General features: G+C 41.5%; 5 protein-coding genes across 7 annotated transcripts in view; 3 read left to right on the top strand and 2 right to left on the bottom strand.

Moving 5' to 3' along the window:
- Positions 1-9,629, top strand: part of Psq (pipsqueak) — a 26,584-nt gene extending 16,955 nt beyond the window's left edge. The window contains exons 4-9 of the mRNA XM_017901434.1: positions 6,490-6,753; positions 6,879-7,071; positions 7,318-7,485; positions 8,073-8,411; positions 8,527-8,965; positions 9,088-9,629. Coding sequence (XP_017756923.1) covers positions 6,490-6,753; positions 6,879-7,071; positions 7,318-7,485; positions 8,073-8,411; positions 8,527-8,965; positions 9,088-9,304 — 1,620 coding nt within the window. The 3' untranslated portion in view covers positions 9,305-9,629. The remainder of the gene's footprint in view (positions 1-6,489; positions 6,754-6,878; positions 7,072-7,317; positions 7,486-8,072; positions 8,412-8,526; positions 8,966-9,087) is intronic.
- A 1,344-nt stretch (positions 9,630-10,973) lies between these two features.
- LOC108548454 (histidine triad nucleotide-binding protein 3) lies at positions 10,974-11,994 on the top strand. The gene is made up of 4 exons (XM_017901383.1): positions 10,974-11,219; positions 11,403-11,520; positions 11,599-11,792; positions 11,874-11,994. Exons 1-4 carry the CDS (start codon positions 11,145-11,147, stop codon positions 11,919-11,921), a joined length of 435 nt encoding a protein of 144 aa, XP_017756872.1. The 5' UTR covers positions 10,974-11,144; the 3' UTR covers positions 11,922-11,994.
- Positions 11,995-12,069: 75 nt separating this feature from the next.
- Positions 12,070-14,374, bottom strand: LOC108548453 (mitochondrial enolase superfamily member 1). Its single transcript, XM_017901382.1, has 6 exons — positions 13,954-14,374; positions 13,749-13,851; positions 13,517-13,632; positions 13,222-13,376; positions 12,543-13,126; positions 12,070-12,470 (listed from the first exon to the last, which is right to left on the bottom strand). The coding sequence occupies exons 1-6, from the start codon at positions 14,032-14,034 to the stop codon at positions 12,172-12,174; spliced, it is 1,338 nt and encodes a 445-aa protein (XP_017756871.1). The 5' UTR covers positions 14,035-14,374; the 3' UTR covers positions 12,070-12,171.
- A 530-nt stretch (positions 14,375-14,904) lies between these two features.
- Positions 14,905-16,832, top strand: LOC108548497 (p21-activated protein kinase-interacting protein 1-like). The gene is made up of 3 exons (XM_017901444.1): positions 14,905-15,102; positions 15,240-15,402; positions 15,493-16,832. Exons 1-3 carry the CDS (start codon positions 15,025-15,027, stop codon positions 16,818-16,820), a joined length of 1,569 nt encoding a protein of 522 aa, XP_017756933.1. The 5' UTR covers positions 14,905-15,024; the 3' UTR covers positions 16,821-16,832.
- A 283-nt stretch (positions 16,833-17,115) lies between these two features.
- Positions 17,116-18,288, bottom strand: part of LOC108548496 (neprilysin-11) — a 6,574-nt gene continuing 5,401 nt past the window's right edge. For 2 of the 3 annotated variants that reach the window (XM_017901441.1, XM_017901442.1), the window contains 5 exons: positions 18,234-18,282; positions 18,090-18,157; positions 17,815-17,951; positions 17,559-17,723; positions 17,116-17,315 (listed from right to left, as the gene is read on the bottom strand). In XM_017901441.1, the coding sequence (XP_017756930.1) occupies positions 17,139-17,315; positions 17,559-17,723; positions 17,815-17,951; positions 18,090-18,157; positions 18,234-18,282 (596 nt within the window). In that variant the 3' untranslated portion in view covers positions 17,116-17,138. Of the gene's footprint in view, positions 17,316-17,558; positions 17,724-17,814; positions 17,971-18,089; positions 18,158-18,233; positions 18,283-18,288 lie in introns of those variants that run through there. The other variant, XM_017901443.1, reaches the window with a different exon arrangement.

The raw sequence follows: 18,288 nt of genomic DNA, 5'->3' as shown, positions 1-18,288 counted from the left end.
CCCATCATCCCCGACCATTCCCCCCATCATCCCCGACCATTCCCCTCTTACTCCTCATCCTCCTCCTTCTCTTCCTCCTCGACTGTAGCTCGGCTCTGGCTCTGGCACTAGCTCTGGCTCTAGCTCTAACTCTGGCTTTAGCTCTAGCCCTAGCTCTGCCTTTAGCTCTAGCCCTAGCTCTGCCTCTGCTGTTGCTGTTGCCTCTGCATATGCCTCTGCCTCTGCCTCTGCCTCTGCCTCTGCCTCTGCCTCTGCCTCTGCCTCTGCCTCTGCCGCTGCCTCTGCCGCTGCCTCTGCCTCTGTCTCTGCCTTTGCCTCTGCCTCTGCCTCTGTCTCTGTCTCTGTCTCTGTCTCTGTCCCTGCCTCTGCCTCTGCCTCTGCCTCTGCCTCTGCCTCTGCCTCTGCCTCTGCCTCTGCCTCTGCCTCCTCCCGCTCTTCACAGCGTCCTCTTCATCTCCTCGCTCCTCCGAATGCCGTGCGCCCTCAGCGCGGAGCGCCGAATGCCATTTCACTTTCGTTGGGCTTCGCCGCGTAGGAGATCGGGCCCTGCCAGGAATTATCCTCTCGTTCTACGTGGTCGTAACCTCCTCGTACACGGTTTCGTCTGGCTTTTTCACGACGTCGACTCTACTAACGTTGATACCACTTCGTTTTCTCGTTGTGACTTCTACGCCTCTTCCTTTTCTTTCTCCTCCTACTCCTCCTCCTCTTCGACCTCTTCCTACTCCTCTTTTCCTTCTCCTTCTTCTTCTTCTTTTACTTCTTCTCTTTCTTCCCTCCCTCTTTTACTACTTATTCTTCTTCTTCCCCTTCTCCTCTCTCTCTCTCTCTCTCCCTTTTCCTTCGTCTCGATCGTCTTTTTCTTTTCTTCCTTCTGCTTTTCTTTCTTCTTCTCGCTCTTCTACTTTTTCTTCTACTTGTTCCTCTACGCCTTCTTTTCTCTACCTTTTCACCATTTTTTCAATTTTCTCCATTTTTTCCATTTTCTCCATTTTCTCCATTTTCTCCATTTTCTCCATTTTCTCCATTTTTCCATTTTCTCCATTTTTCCATTTTCTCCATTTTTTCCATTTTTTCCATTTTCTCCATTTTCATCTTCCTCTTTCGTCCCCAGTTTCTTTTCTTTCTTTTTCACTGCTCTACCGGTTCCTGCTCAAGCCGTTCGTTCACTTTCTCCACCACTTCCTTTTTCGCTTCGTCTTTCGCTCTGCTTCTCCCTCCTTTTTCTTTCTTTTCTTCCCTAACTGCTCTTTCCTTTGTTTGTTTGTCAACCATTCGCGAGACATTACCCACCTCTGTTTATCTTCTTTCCTCCTCTTTTCTTTCCTTTCCTATCTCTGTTTTGATCTTTTCCTTTCCTTGTTCACCTCTACTTTCTCGACGAGGGATCGTTCGCCTACGGAATATCGCAGGCAGGTAAGTGATAAACGATACAACATCCTTCGCACCAGGATGGAAGCGTGTCTTGGCAGGCGCGTCGCGTTATTGCTACTTGCCATAGAATGGGCATTGCTCCGATGAACTTCTCGCAACACACGCAGAAAGAGACAGCTGCAGATGGTGAAGGGAGAAGGGAGAAAGAAAGAGAGAAAGAAAGAGGGCGAAGGGGCGAGTGGGGGAGAGAAGGAAAGAGGGACAGGGAGAGGAAGAGAGAGAGAAGGGGTCGAGCGAGAGAGAGAGAGGAAGTGAGAGAGAGAAAGAGAGAGAGCGAGAAAGGGCGAGAGAGCGCACGAGTGACAGGGGAGCAGAATAGAGAGAAAAGGAAGCGAAAGTTTTACATGGATACACGACACGTACTACTAGCCGCCGAATCTTGGACGATCGTATTGTGCACGTGAACTATCGTGGTTCGAGATATTTTAGTGTACCAGTACATATCAAGCACGCGAGTACCTATCACCATAACGGAACTCTGGAACATCTTCCGAATCGGAATATCGTTAGGCAAATTTACGCGATATAAATTATCGCGTGATATATGGATACGAAGTAACGTCGTGATCACCTGCTCCTAAGTGTTCTTCTCTCTCTTCGTGAATGAAGCAGAGACGCAACGATTTGGTGCAAAGTTTACAGCATTTTCGACGTGTTTACCAAGTTTTCGATACGCGGATAATGCATTTCGGACCAGATATATGGATTACGATGTATGCAGCATCGATCAAACGCGTCAAGTGTCGTGCATACCGTGGAAACAACATGTCGCGGCGCGTAATCGTCACCCTTGACGTTTTAAACGAAGAGTATCCTATGCTCCGATAATCTCCCTACTTCGAAATTTGTCGATCAAAGGTGTGCGGACAGTGATTCGTTAAATTTGTGCCGGAGTCAATGAGTCCGAGTCAAGTGCATTAGAATCTCGTTGATCTTCCGTCGAAGAATAGAGCCTACGTGACTGGCGTGTTATAAAATTAGCTGGTTCGATTTTATCAACGGATAAATCGATCTTCCGCGAATGAAGAATAACCGAAGAGCAACGATCGAGTGTGTATGCGTGTATAATCGCGTGTGTTTACGCGTGCGTGTAACGTGTGTGTAACGTGTGTGTAACGTGCGTGTGAAATTGTGCAAGAATCCTGTGAAATGTCTACGAAACTACGATATTCGTATTATCGGGCTTCTTCGTTTCACGTTCGTAAACATTCGACAAGCATGCCGCCTTATCTCGTGGGCCTAAATTCTAGAACGAAGCAATCGCCAACCGATAAATGCTTGCGCTAATCGCGGTTTCGACTTTCCGAATGCGAATTCGAATCGCGAATTGTCTATTCGACGAACGATATTCGTGATACAAGGGGAAGAAATGCGATATCGGAAAAGCAAAAGACGGGATACGAAATTGGGGAAAAAGTAGGCAAGTTTATAAAAAAAGGCACGTTACGACATAAAATCGCGAATAATATTCGAGTTCGCGGTAAAAGACAATAAAAATTGCAGAATGGAAAATCTACTTGTCGTTTGCTTGTTCGAAGAGCACGTGGTGCGGCGAGAGAATCACACTCCCATTCAGAAAGGGGGTTATGTAGCGTGAAGAAGAAGAGAGGAAGGTTATGCTCGTGACGTCCGTTACATTATCAATTCCGTTATGACGCCGTATTCGTAATAGCGTAGACGACCCTACGACCATCTTCGGGGGTTCTCCCATACATTCTCTACGCCGCTTTTCTTCTCTCCTTTCTCTCTTTCGCGTTGCTTCCCCTCTGTCTCGGTTTTTCTGCTCTTCTTCTAACGGCCAGTCTCTTCGTTCGGGTATGCTTGTGTAACGCATACGTAGCCTCTCTACCGTCTACTAGTAGTCTCTCACAGCCAAGCCCCCAGCCACCCCTTCGCGTCCTTCCTGTTCTCGTGAAACGTTTCCACGGTCGATCTATTTGCGGATTTACACCTGTTGGACTCGTCTTGTCGTCTCCTTATTTCTTTCTACGAAAGAACTCGCGTCCGCCTCCTATCTCCTAATCTAATCGTCTTTTTTATCCGCTTGCTTTATTTCGCGTTAAAAAGAGGCGCGCGCGTTCGACAGTTACTCTATCGGCTTGAAATCTATTTCTTCCAATCGTTTAAATTTCTGACTAAATCTCCAACGAATCGAACGTTTTTTCGATTCGATTTCCAACTGAACACCAAATTCACTCCGTGTATCAGGGACTTTTGCTGTGTATTGTTTTCTCGGTCGTGAAAAACACGAAACAAGATAGCGAAGGTAAAATCTTTTTTCTTGCGTCTCGCGTCAATTAGTCTGGGATAATTGGTCGGGCGATGCCCTTGAACCCTAAGTATTGATTGGTGAGGTTGGATTCTGCCGGTGGCTTTCCCTCTTGCCTCCGAACCGATGGCACCACCCCTATGCATCCACCGCCGAACCAACCAACTACCCACCCACACCCCAACTCCTGCACCAGCACACGTACAACCCTACCCATCGCTTAGTATCCGTGGTTCTCCAAATTACCGTCGCCGTCGCCGCCGCCGCCGCCGCCACCGCCACCGCCACCGCCACCGCCACTGCCACTGCCACTGCCACTGCCACTGCCACTACCACTGCCACTACCACTGCCACTACCACTACCACTACCACTGCCACTACCACTACCACTACCACTACCACTACCATCATCACCACCGCCACACCACCACCGCCACACCACCACCGCCACACCACCACCGCCACACCACCACCACCATCACCACCACCGCCACCGTCGCCGCCGCCGTTGCCACCGCTACTACTGCCGCCGCCACCACCAACACCATCACCTTCGCCATCACCACCACCTTCACCGTCATCGTCGTCGTCGTCATCTGTCGCCGCTTTTATCGTTTGTTACAGCGTTACACTTTTTGAAACGCCACTTTCTTTCTTTGTTTGTTTAATCGATCCACGAGTAGATGCACCTTTTGCATTTACTCTCGCAAAACTATCATTTTTCGTACCCCAAAATGATCGTGTCAAGATTTTTTAAGGATCGCCTCTGCTATATTTTTTTCAAAGTTGTTGATTGTTACGAGATACGATCTATAGTCAAAAGCATCATAGGTATAAGTGTGCCGAATTTTTTATTATTCGACTCGCGAACATTTTCAACGACCCGAATATTCGCATGTATTCTTCCTCTTCGTACTTAGGGTTGGAGTACAAGGAAGCGAACGGATCGAGTTTGTTTGTTTGTTTGTTTGTTTGTTTGGTTGTTTGTGTGCGTGCGTGCGTGCGTGCCTGCGTGCGTGCGTGCGTGCCTGCGTGCGTGCGTGCGTGCGTGCGTGCGTGCGCGAAGAAGCGACGGTGCGGAAGACAAGGAAACGTGTAAGATCCGCGGAACGAAACGCAAGATGCGTACGTAGAAACGGTTTAAAGTCATATCGGTGCCTGTGCCATTGTAAATGCTGAGAGGATCAGAGTTTGGGGTGGTCGATACGGCCCTGGGGCCGCGACAGCCGCGTCGGAGGCCTCCCCATTCTTCCTGCGGGCGTTTTTACCTTTGCCCCTCTCTTTCTCTTAGTTGTTCACTCAATCGCTGGTTCATTCGCATTCTCTCTTTCTCTCTCTCTCCCCCTCTCCTCCATCTCTCCCTGCTTGTCGTCGCTAGCTCTCGCTTTCTCGTTCTTTCCTTCTCTTTCTAACACTGTGAACCTAGTCCTACCAAGCACCACCCAGTTTTCCACCCACGCCCCACGTTTCCAGTCGCCACCAACACCCCCTACACAACCTGCCTATCCACCACCACCACCACCGCTGCCACCGCCGCCGCCGCCGTCGCCATCACCGTCGCTACCATAGCTGCTCTCATACTGCCTGTCTCTTCGTCGACCCCGCCTAATCGCACTACCCCTGCCTTGATTAAAGAACAGAGAACCTCAACTTCAACGCGAACCTCGGTCTCGTTCGTTCGCTAGTTCGTTCTTTGCTCCTTTCCTTCAATCCCCCGTCCATTTCGCGTTTCTTTCCCATAACAAACTTTTCCTTTCTTAACTTTATTTTTCTCTATTTCGCCCTTGTTTATCCGTATTTGTTGGCCTTACATCACATTTCTTACGTTTCTTTCTTGCTATTTAGATACGTTATCGTTACCACATGTGATCGTCATACGGAAGTAATCGCGCCTATTTCTTTCTCTTCGCGTCGACGTATTTTGTTCGCCATGTAATACACCGCCGATTCTCAGTGTCTGTTTTCTTTTTCCATACTTCGTGTCGTTCGCTTTTTTCATCCTGTCTTTCTCCTCCTCCTCCTCCTCTTCCTCTTCGTCGTAGTCGTCATCGTCATCGTCGTCAATTCGCCAGCATGTATTTTCTTCGTTCTCTCTTTCCTTCTTGTTTCTACATCAGTCGTCTGTTTAATTTCCTTTACGTACCAGTTCAAGGTTAAGATCAGAGGAGACCAGTGGGAAAATGTCGTTGTAGAGAGAAACGTCGCGGTGCTCGATACGGGTCGACGCACTATGCCGATGAATCGTCGCACGCCAAAACTGGATCGCAAATACTGATTTTAGACCGAGCCACCACGCACCACAAGCGGCAACTGCAAGATGAAACCGTATCCGTTGAAACGGGTCGTAAGGAGGACGAGCTTTTATCCAAAATATGCGAATTCGGTTCAGCCAGTCTTTCTTTCTTCCTTCCTTCCTTCCTTTATTCCTCTATTCCTCTGGAAATGCGGTTCATCGAGATCGGCTACTCTTTGCTTTCTTTCCGATTTAATCCACGAATCGTCTGGCATTTGCGACCTTTGTGCCAAAATGTCGTCGATTCCACTCTATATGGAATTCTATCTAATTACTCGCCTTGGTAAATATTTGCTCGGTGTATTCGCGTCAAACTCGTAATCCACGATCGACCATGATTACGCGAAAACTATAGCAACTATAACGATTATAACAACCAAGGATTTATCAACATTTTCGTACGGTGGTTGGCAGCGCGTAATATACGAAAGACGGATCGTAGATATGGTAATGGAACGAATCTCTTTACAATCATATGACGTGTATGTTGCAGTCACTGTTGAAAACAGCTGATCAACTAAAGATCAAAGGATTGTGCGAGGTGCCGGAAAGCAGAGACGGTCCACCTTCTGTAAGTCTGAGTTCACCGCCAAGAGAACCCGGTACCCCTAGGATAAATTTCACCAAGTTGAAAAGACATCATCCGAGATACAAGAGAGCCAGGACAACGTTCGAACCTCGCGCTACGGATTCAAGGCATTACGATCGATACAAAGAGGAGGAATCGAACGAAAATTACAATCGTGAGAACAAAGAGGTAAGCATCGGCGACTTCGATGAACGCGACGCGCCGGAAAAACCGTAAGAACGCGACAACCATCCTGAAAAAGACTACGCGATCTCGTCACGGTTGTCGCTAAATTCGTACCGGATATTTCGCAGAACCACAGAGACTGGCAAGCTGAAGATGAAGATTGCACGGAGACCGCCGCGGGAGCAGTAGTCTTGGAAACTTGCCAGCGTAACAGTAACAATAGTACCATCACCACTGGCAACAACAACAATAATAACAACAATAATAATAACACTAGCAGTAACGGCACCGGTAACACCACGAGCAACAACAATAACAACGGTAGGTAGTCGATAAACAGATACGGGCCCCACACCTCAATCCTTTTGCTTCCATGGGAAAACATCGATAACGCAACGGTTACTGCCGTCTATTAAAACCTTTTACTTCTCTCTTCGTTCGTTCCCTCGGAAGATGCGAAAGAGACTAGTTCAGCTCGGCATCTACGTGAGACGGAGTTTAGGTGTGGGGCGATTTACCGATTCACGGCAATTTACAGGGCAGACCGTTTTCATTTGAAATAAAAAGGTGACATGTTTTGTCATACAGGCCTTGGTCATTACGGTCATCATCCGGATCCCGGTGAGGTTGACCTACCACCAGAGACTCAACCGACACCGCCGAGTGCCACATTGGTCGGTACTACCATTACCCATCTACGAGACCCGGATCATCATGCCACAGGTGCAATCGCTGGTAGTATTCTTATCTACTCACTTTGCGTACTTTTATTTACGCCATATTCGCCTATACCATCCTATCTTTCTCTTCTTTTTCTTCTTATTCTTATCGTTACTTTCGTTAGTATCGTGATCGATCCGGTATCGATATTATCATCGTTCGGCTCTGTAACACGGCGTGACTCGCGAGGGGGAATAAAACCATAGCTGGTTATTCGACAGGGAGGGAATCAAAATAATTGGTCTAATCGGGCTTAACTAGTCGCGATTAGATTTACGTTGCTCCGTTAGTAACAGCCTACGCAAGCTCGTTTAGTCCGCGCGTCCAACTTTGCCTTCGATGGCGCTTCTTTTGCCTTCCATGGCACGACACGTCGTCCACGACCACTGCCATTTTCATTCTCACTCTCGCTCTCGCTCACTGCCACTCTCACTGCGAAATATCCTTCGCGCGTTCGTGTTGTCAAGTTCGAACAAACGAAATTAAAAATAAGTAACGCGTCGATCTTTACAAGTCGCGATATTGCTATACAACGCTATGCTACCTTACGAATCGAGGCACGCACCTGTTACAACTGTGTCGTTTTTCCAATCTGTTCGTAGAGATCCAAAATTGCGACAGTGTAAAGATTAAGTTTGAAACGTTACACACGATGGATTCGTCGGACACGATCGATATCGATAGCCACATGTCGGATCGAGCGAGCGTCAGTTCGAAGAACGCGACCGATAGCGACAACATGATGATGATTACGCCGGAATTACTTGGATTAATGCCGTCTGGCAGTTCGGTACATTCGGATTCCGGTGAAAACAATTCGAGAGGTCACTCGGGACAATCCAGTTCTCATCATCATGGCTCGAAATCTTGGACTCAAGAGGACATGGATGCCGCTTTGGAAGCATTACGAAATCATGATATGAGCCTTACAAAAGCCTCCGGTAATTCGAAATCGATTACTACCTCTTCTTCTTCCATCCAAACTTTTAATTCCAAATATTGACAAACTTTTCGCTACCATTCTATACATATTTTATTGTATCGCCATCGTTTTAGCCACCTTCGGTATACCTTCCACGACCTTGTGGCAAAGAGCGCATCGGCTTGGTATCGACACTCCGAAAAAGGACGGACCCACCAAATCCTGGAGCGACGAGAGTTTAAATAACGCGCTCGAGGCATTACGGACTGGAACAATATCAGCGAACAAAGCTTCGAAAGCATTTGGTATACCCTCGAGCACCTTGTACAAAATCGCGAGAAGAGAAGGTATCAGATTAGCTGCGCCTTTTAATGCGAGTCCTACCACGTGGTCGCCGGTCGATCTCGACCGCGCTCTCGAAGCGATACGATCCGGCCAAACGTCCGTACAAAGAGCCTCCACGGAGTACGGTATACCAACGGGGACATTGTATGGTCGATGTAAAAGAGAGGGTATCGAACTTAGCAGAAGTAATCCTACGCCTTGGAGCGAAGACGCTCCCTTCCCTTCCCTTCCCTTCCCTTCCCTCTAATATTATTGTACTATAATTATATACGATCGAATACTAGATCAACGACCGTAATCGGATAATCTAAAAAAAGCAGGATACGAAAAAGCATGTGATTTATTCGTTCGCAATTTTTCAGATTAGGGCACATGAGCATCAATCAAGCGGCTATCCACTATAACTTACCGTACTCTTCTTTGTACGGTCGTTTTAAGAGAGGAAAATACGAAGAACCAGCGGTCGGTGAAATATCGCAAGATGGTAGCAATCCTCATTTTCATCAAAGCCCAAGTCAGAATCATTCGTCCGCCGTACCGGATCAAATGCCGTACCAAGGCAGCTGAAACTTGCCCCTTTATTAGAATGGTTTAAGTTAATTTAAAATCTTCGAATTTCTTGCTGCAACTTAGCAGTCGATCCCTTCTTTCAACGAGAACAAACGAAACAAAAACGACAGAGGTCACCGACCAAAAATGCGTTATATACGCTAACGATTGGCGAACGAATTCTTCTCGACAATTTAAAGCCGGAAGCAGGGACTTGTGGCTGGCGTTGCGCGACTATACACGGTGACAACCGAAGGGTCAGGACGGGACTAGACTAGAGTAGACGAGCTATGATGATCGCCCTCCACCCCCTCCTTTCCTCCCTCCATCCATCCCAGCCCCTCCCCGCCCTTCCTTCTCCTTCCCCGGGAGTTGGGTGAAAGGTTCGCAGTATTACAGATGGATTGTCTTAAGCAAATATTATGTATATTGTATGACCGTTATGTCGAATCGGAAACGTAGATTAATTATAATTTATAAGAATTATTTATAAAAGAAGAAATTCTGTACAGTCCGGTATAATACCGGTAAACCTATCTTAGCGTGTAAGGTGCCGATGGGCCAATACGAGATAATATGAAACAACCTACAAACGGACGTTCTTTTTATTAATTTCGGTCGATTCGAAGTGCAATTCGTTTCATCTCGATCTCGGTGTTTCTTTTTCCCCTCTTTTTTTTTTTTTTTTTTTTTTTTTTTTTTTTTTTTCTTTTTTTTCTCAATTTCTCTCTAATATTTGTATTTATATTTCCTTAGTCGATCGCGTTTTTCTCATACGAGTACTTTATTCTATTCGATACTTACCGCGTGATCGTAAACACTATATATAATATAGTGAAAGGGCAAAACGAAAACAGAAGAAAATGTGTCGTGAATTTATGAATTCTGTATTCGTAAAAGAAATTTTGTTCAAAACTTAACATGTACACGAGTCAAGCGAAACTATGAACATTTGTATATTTCGTGAACAATTTGTTCATATAGAAGACGAAATATCATACGCGTACTTCCTATCGTCTTTCTCTTTTCTTTCGCGTTTACATTTTATATAGTTTCAAACTTTATTACGTACTTGTTACATCGGAAAGAACTAAATAGAATATTATTTATTTAGGAAACGGAAAATATTTTCTAATGTCCGTAAATATACGAAAACAATCGGGAATGAAAGAAATGTTATTTCCATAAATTTGGTCGATTTTTGAAACCAATAATACTTTTATCGTTGGACTAAACTGCCACATGCAAAGAATATGTTACACTCATTACTAATTTATCATGCTCACGACTATTATATAAGAATATATAAATATATACCACTTATAAATATATGTACAGTTTATATATTTTAAATTAAAAAGTAATGCGATTAAACTAAATGTTTATATTTAATGCCCGTTACCTTACTCTTTCATTTTTACGAATACTAATAGTATGATACGTTTATCATTATTTGCTGGTAATTTGCTGTTAATTATTATCAATAGTAATATTTTGAAATTCTAATTACGTATTTACTTACTATGATCTAGTCTACATTTAATGTACATACATATTTGTAACCGCAGACTCGTTAATCTAGAAAATCGTAATTGTTTTACAAAATATTTAGATACCGCAAGAAAGATAAAAAAATTTCCTTTGACGATACAAAGTAAAGATGAATTACGATGCGAATGTGACGCTTCTAACATGTTCACTAGCAGTAGTGGTACTTTGTACATTCGTTGTCAATGTGTAGCTGCATTCATCGCACAACTTGCTTACGCATCGAATAGTCGAATAGCATCAATTTTTACGAAGCTAGTAGAAAAATAATTCTCCCCGAATAATAATTTTGTATAATTAGACTACCTACATGGGGACTCGTACAGATAATTGTATCTTTTGCAACATCGTAGATAATAAAGCACCTAGCGAGAAAATATATGAGGTATGTAAACGTTAACCTTCGTTGTTTTATATACCGTGTGATGATTAAACATGCAAGTAAGTTTAACATCGGTAAAATGACATGGAATATTATTTCTGATACGAAAAAGTCACTATTTAAATTTAGACATATTTTTACATTAGTAATTATTCGATAAATTTGGTATCATGTGTTTTATTCCAGGATGATTACGTGACATGTATTAAAGACATTAATCCAGCTTCAACGCATCATTATTTAATATTGCCAAATAAACATATACGCAATGCAAAAGAACTTCGACCAGAAGATGCTGAACTTTGTAAGTTTTGATAGACATTAAAAGTCATGTTTGCTTTTTAACACTTTATATATATAATCAAATAATGGTTACTTTTAGATGACAGAATTCTGTCTACAGTTGATATCATATTAGAAAAACAAGGTTTAGATCCTGCAGCTACACGTACAGGATTTCATTGGCCACCGTTTAATACGGTGTCTCATTTGCATTTACATGTTATTTCTCCTATAAACAAAATAAATTTATTTAAAAGAATCATGTTTGAACCCCACTCGTACTGGTTTGTAAGTGTATGTATAATCTATGGTTTGTAACTTTTAAATTTATTTGCCTCGATTCGGTTTAATGACATTTATTATTATATTTTATAGACTGATTACGTAAAGTCTCAGCTGAAAGTTTCCAAATACAGTACGTAAAATACAAATACGTGTAATATTTGCAATAATTCTGTTATATCGGGTAAGCTTAAGGACTGGAGTAGTAGCTGTGATACTTCTTTGGTGAAAGGTAAAATTTTGCTTTATGTATATCGTTAAGAATCTCTACTAGAGACTATAATTAATTACTTTACTCTGCTGTGGTGGTGAATATACATATATTTATACCAAGGTATAGATTATCATATAGTTAATATATGTAAATATACAAATTTTGATTTTCTACATCTTAATGGGATGATCTTTGGAAAAGCCCTTCCTCGTACATATCTTTCCATTTCTCTCCATCCGGATACGAATAGTTCTTAATAGAGTCCTTATTAAATTTGGTCGAATAACCCGGACTGGTGGGAGGCATGTAACAGGCATTTTGAACAAGCACAGGATGTTCAAAATGCTCGTGTTGTTGCTCAACGTATTCTATCACACGATTTTCTGTAGTTGCGCTCAGGCAAATATAATCCCACATCTGGAGATGTTGAACCATTTCGCATAAACCTACTCCACCGGCATGCGGACACACTGGAACTAATGCAAAAATAATTGCAATAAAATATTTGTTCAATATACTCAAAGTAATTATCATTTATTGCAACTTACCAGCCATTTTTTTTGCCATCAAATAAACAGCCAATACTTCATTGATTCCTCCTATTCTAGCCGAATCAATTTGACAATAGTCGATTGCTTTTGCTTGTAACAGTTGCTTAAAAATAACACGATTAGCGCACATTTCACCAGTCGCAACACCAATACCGAACGGTCTTAGTTCGTTTGCAATCTTTGCATGTCCTAACACATCGTCCGGAGATGTTGGCTCTTCGATCCAAATTGGTTTGAATCTTATCAAACGTTTCATCCACTCGATTGATTCGTTGACGTCCCATATTTGATTAGCATCTAACATCAATTTATTATCGTATCCTATCGCGTCGCGTATCAGTTCACATCTTCTTATATCGTCTGTTAAATTTTGACCAACCTTTGCCTTGAAAGATGTGAAACCAAGATCTAAGAACTTAACGCAAAGCTCTTTAACTTTCCGATCGCTATATCCAAGCCAACCCACTTGCGTTGTGTACGCGGGATATCCATTTTTTCGTAATAACTCCTCGCGTTCTTCTTTCCCTTTTTCATTGTCTTTTAGCAATTTAATCGCTTCTTCTTTCGTGATAACATCGGTGCTGCAAAAATGAATATCGCATAGGAATGTTTCAGTCACACGGATCGCTACTGTCGCCCAAAATTGTCCACGTTTTATGAAATATTTAAAACTCACATGTATCTGAAATCAATCGTAGAGACTAACTCTTCGGGAGTTAAGTCCGTAAGTAATTTCCATACAGGTTTATTTTCTATCCTAGCCCATAGGTCCCATAACGCGTTTATTACAGCAGCTGTGGCAAGATGAATAACGCCCTTTTCTGGTCCAATCTATTGCATTTCAAATATTCATATGAACTGTTGAATTCAGGAACGATGTTTTTGAGGATTTTTTTGTAAATCCTCATGTATTTACCACGTGTATAACAATGATTCGACTATGTGTCCGCGCATATAATGCGATACATTACCCATCTTAATTGCGATTCACTGGTCAGTTTCCTCCAGAATGAACCAAAGTGCGCAAAAATCTCATTAACATTGTGTCCTTTTACCAAGTAAGATATCGACTTACATGCTTTAACGACTGTAAACATTTTTAAGCATTTTAAGTAAACAGCTGTGTCCCATAAAATTATTGATGATGACGATGATAATAACAATCATAATTAGACATTTTGATTGGCAAATAAATATATATACCAATTTCTGTGCCTCTACCCAAGGTAAATGTTAATCCGTATCCTTCGATTCCCGTATTAGTTTTAATCGTGACATACGCGCAAGAATAATCGGGATCGGTGTGCTGTAATTGAATACCGTATAAAAGATCAGGGCACGTAAAATGAAAATTCAATTTAAATTACCTACAGTTTTTCATTGAAAAGAAGATAAAAGCTTTACCTACCATAGCATCGCTTCCATCTGCCAGTAACGATGTTGGAAATCTTATATCTTTCACATCGATATCTGTAATTAGAATTTCCATGGTTTCCGTGGAAAACGTCTAACGCGTTTGATCCTCGCTTCTCAATGAGAATTTATTCTACTGTTTTACAAACAAATATCTTCTGCAGCGTTTTCTCGAATGTCCACGGCATATCAAATCGCGTCAGTTATCACGTCTTTTTTATCATATTACATAAACATGCGGGTACATAAGCATTATCTCTGCTAAATTCGCTACGTGGTCTTATAAAAGACAAAGAAATCTAATTGGATAAGAAATTTTAAAGCGTGACTTTGAAAAATTAAGAAAATTACACACTTTCGTTCACTCTTGTCTTGTATGTGTATTAATTACATGTTCATTCTAGCATGTTGAATTCCATATGTTAATGAAATATTCAATCAATCGATTAATGAATTAATCTCTTGATGTATTGTCTAAAGTCGGTTAATAAATGATTAAATAATTATTCAGTCGCCTGTTATTTCTATTGTTTTAAATAACATATTTGATTCCATATTGTGACGAAAAAATGATTTGTTTAACTAATTATATTTCCGAATGTAGAAAATTTGATTTTATTATAATATCGTTCGAGAAATTGTATTTTCCCGCGAATCAGTATATTCGTTTGTCCAGTCGGCAGATGGTGCTTAAGAATAACGAGGTCTTTCTTTCTTTCTTTCTTTCTTTCTTTCTTTTTTTCTTTCTTTCTTTCTTTCTTTCTTTCTTTCTTTCTTTCTTTCTTTCTCCCTTTCTTTCTTCTGACTGGTGACTACCATTCGTGTCCAATAAATGTTCACCAATTAGAGATAGCGACATCTAGTTTCGAAAGATTTGGATATTCTAGAAACGTCGTGAATCGTGGATATAAAGATACATCTATTACCTACGTTTCGGTGCCGTCGGTGATAATCATAACAATCGTCAGTTGCATGGGAAATCGGTTTTCGTACGGTAGAGTCGATCAATTCGATTTCACGATTGAGCTATTTTTATTCGTAGGCATTGGTTTGTTTGAATTAAACCATGCCGGATCCATTCGAAATAGTCGTAGGAACATACGAGCAATATTTGCTCGGTTATAAAGTAAACAATATCGTTAACGTAAGTAAACACGTTTTAATACGCCGTTAAATTGTAGGTTATGTTCATTGCATAAGCGTAATTGTCAAATCAAGTCTACTTGGTCCTGATAAAATTTTACATTTTAAATTTTATCGAGAAATTCCATGAACTTTCAGGAATACAAGATGGAAAAAACTTTCGCCACTCATAGTCATGTCGGTAGTATACGTAGCGTTGCTAATAACAAACATTATTTAGCGTCTAGCGGAGCAGATGATTCTGTTTATCTGTACGATTTGCGTTCCAGAGTAGAAACTGGTAGATTGATACATCATAACGGTATGTATAATATAATATACGATTGTTATTTGCTTATAAGAGCGAAATTAGTAATCCAAATGTCTATTGGCGCTTTACATGTTTACACAGATACTGTTAATTGCATTGCATTTACCCCTGAAGCATCTCACTTATTTACATGCAGTAACGATGGAACTATAGCTGCAGTTCGGTGCGGAAATTGGCAACTAGAGAAACATTGGCAGAAACCGCATAAGGGTTTCGCTGTAAATACCTTGGCTATTCACCCGACAGGAAAAATAGCATTATCTACCGGAGCAGATGGTATCCTTAGAACATGGAATTTAGTTAAAGGGCGACAAGCGTATGCAACAAACTTAATGCCAAGATTGAAATTGGATGCTAAAAATGTGAATGTTCTGAAATGGAGTCCCAATGGTGAAAAGTATTTGTTAGCTGTGAATCAAAGGATAGATGTATATTCCGTAGAATTAGCGGGGATCGATAGCGAAATTAAATTCGATTCAAAAATCGTTTGTGTAGAATTCTTGAAGGACGATTTAATTGCCGTTGGTTTGGAAAATGGTCAGATCAAGTTTTATGACCTTGAGAAATCAGTTCAAACCGTAGAAGCGGTTGCGCATGATATACGAGTGAAATGTATGGCTTTCAAGGACGATTTATTAGTTACCGCTTCCAGTTCGGGAGAAATTAAACTATGGAGATATCGTAAACATAAATTGGATATGCTGCAAACTGTCAATTGTGGTGCTCGAATTACCTGTTTGTCCCTTGCGAGTTCGTATAAGAATCTCGTATGCGATGAAGAAATAATAGAACCAGAGAATGGAGAAGAGATGAAGGAGAAGAAGAAGAAGAAGAAGAAGAAGAAGAAGAAGAAGAAGAAGAAAAATTTCAGACTTGGACAGGAAGTGGTTGTCGAAAACGAAAGTGATCGGGAAACAATTTGGACCGATGACTCGCGTATGAAATTAACGAAAAAAAAATCAAAGAAAAAAAGGAGTATAGAAGAGGTGCAAACTGCAATTATTCCAGATAAAAAAAGGAATAAATCGATTTTAAGGAAAAAGAAGGTAGAAGACGATACAACGATTGATAACAGTAATTATTTACCTAAGAAGAAGAAGCGTAAGTCGTCGAATAACGATGACGGCAGTATCAATTATGTTAACGATAAGAAGGAAAAGGAAAGTTGGAATAGAGATAGAAAGAAACGTTTTATACCTTCGGAGGAAAATAATAATACATGTTTTAAGAGAGCAAGAAAATGGAACGAGAAGACTTCGGAACAGGGTATCGCTGGAAAATTGAACGAATCGGAAGTGAAATGGATGGAATGGAAAGAAAACGGCAAGGTTCTTTTGAAAAAAAGGAAAAAGGAAAAAGTCGTGGAAGAGAATGGGCCGAGTTTAAAGAAAAAGAAGAAGAAACAATGAAAGAGCGGCGAATCATTGTATAATGTTGTTTCGGTTTAAAAATATTATACTCGCATTCTGTATAACAATTACAGAAGATAAACTTTAATAGATAATGTATCTAATAGTACGTTTAAGTGGAACACGTTAGCTGCTACGAATCGCTCTACAATTTCGTTACTGTCCCTCGAATTTTCCAAGGAATATCATAGGACGTGCAAGATTAGGAGATAATAACATTATCTTGTTAAAGGGCGAAAGTAATTTCGTAATAGAACGTAACTCTCGAAGATTCCAGTAATATCTGGTTAGGTGCAGGTAGTGGGTAATTACGCATGATTACCAGAGAATACACTTGCGAGATGGATTCATGGGACTATCGACCGGGCAATTCCATGCTTTCGCAAAATCCTCATTGTTCGATAAAGTTCCGATAACCCTGAAATGATTCGGTGCGTGAGTTCCTTCTACCAGTTTAGACTTTAATGCTCCGTTCGTGTAATTGCCGCACCAGGCCTATTCAAACATATAGAAATACATATTTACATATACACGCATTCCTCACGAATTCATGCTGCAAGTATAATTTGGCGGAAAAAACGGAAAAGTTGGATCGTTATGCATGTTGAAGAATATTTTGCAATTTATGAACAATCATGATTTTGCTTTAATAAAGAACAAAGAAAAGGGTGAAAAAAGAAAAAGAAGATTGCGTATCTGTTTCCCGATTGTGGTCCGATAAGTGGTCGTCTTACTTACTTGTGCGAAACCTATGAAAAACAATTGTTCTTCGTTATAATCGTGGAGACCAGGTAAAACTAGTGGATCAGTGTTTCTCGCTTTGTATTTTTGATACGCTCTGTAAGCTTCTCGTATGCCACCATTGTCAGCTATATTCTCCCCCTGCGTATTCATGCCATTCACCTAAACAGCATCGAAGATCTCGTGGAATTATCGATCGAGTACACGCATACCATCTGCCTTGGCATAATTTTGGTTTATGCTTAGTACTCACGGTGAAATTATCGCCGAGTTCCGGTAAATGGTAGTTATTGTACTGCTTGATCATACACCCGATTTTCTCGTGGTAATGCCGCAAAGTTTCTTTGCTCCACCACTGCCGAATATTTCCATTCTCATCGTATCTACGTCCTAACGCGCATATACAGTACTATAGATAGTCGGAGAAATTTCGTTTTATTTACGCGAGATTTAGCTAATATTTCGCTATCCATTTGCAGCGATAAACACACACCGAGACGTTACGCGTCTCGACTTTTCATACGTTACCTTGATCGTCGAATCCGTGAGTTACTTCGTGACCCATAATCGCACCCAGTGCACCGTAGTTGATCGATCTACGAAATATATTCGATATTTCGATGAGCTATTGGAAAATACACATGGACGATAGAGATGGCGAGTAATACATACCGTAGGCCATTTCCGTAGAAAGGTGGATGTAAAATACCTGCTGGGAAAGCTGTAG

Source organism: Eufriesea mexicana, unplaced genomic scaffold (genome assembly GCF_001483705.2).
Source record: "Eufriesea mexicana isolate 0111107269 unplaced genomic scaffold, ASM148370v2 scaffold1523, whole genome shotgun sequence".
Lineage (NCBI taxonomy): Eukaryota > Metazoa > Arthropoda > Insecta > Hymenoptera > Apidae > Eufriesea > Eufriesea mexicana.
The sequence above is the reverse complement of the archived record's forward strand: the minus strand, read 5'-3'. Positions and strand labels throughout refer to the sequence as shown.

Bases quoted from the DNA above. Each gene is read 5' to 3' on its own strand.
- LOC108548454 (XM_017901383.1), top strand. From the start codon at position 11,145: ATGGGGACTCGTACAGATAATTGTATCTTTTGCAACATCGTAGATAAT. The intron at 11,220-11,402 runs GTATGTAAACGT...GTTTTATTCCAG, and splicing joins CTAGCGAGAAAATATATGAG to GATGATTACGTGACATGTAT. The intron at 11,521-11,598 runs GTAAGTTTTGAT...GGTTACTTTTAG, and splicing joins ACCAGAAGATGCTGAACTTT to ATGACAGAATTCTGTCTACA.
- LOC108548453 (XM_017901382.1), bottom strand. From the start codon at position 14,034: ATGGAAATTCTAATTACAGATATCGATGTGAAAGATATAAGATTTCCA. The intron at 13,852-13,953 runs GTAGGTAAAGCT...ATTCAATTACAG, and splicing joins CAGATGGAAGCGATGCTATG to CACACCGATCCCGATTATTC. The intron at 13,127-13,221 runs GTGAGTTTTAAA...TCATTTTTGCAG, and splicing joins ACGATTGATTTCAGATACAT to CACCGATGTTATCACGAAAG.
- LOC108548497 (XM_017901444.1), top strand. From the start codon at position 15,025: ATGCCGGATCCATTCGAAATAGTCGTAGGAACATACGAGCAATATTTG. The intron at 15,103-15,239 runs GTAAGTAAACAC...ATGAACTTTCAG, and splicing joins AAGTAAACAATATCGTTAAC to GAATACAAGATGGAAAAAAC. The intron at 15,403-15,492 runs GTATGTATAATA...ATGTTTACACAG, and splicing joins TAGATTGATACATCATAACG to ATACTGTTAATTGCATTGCA.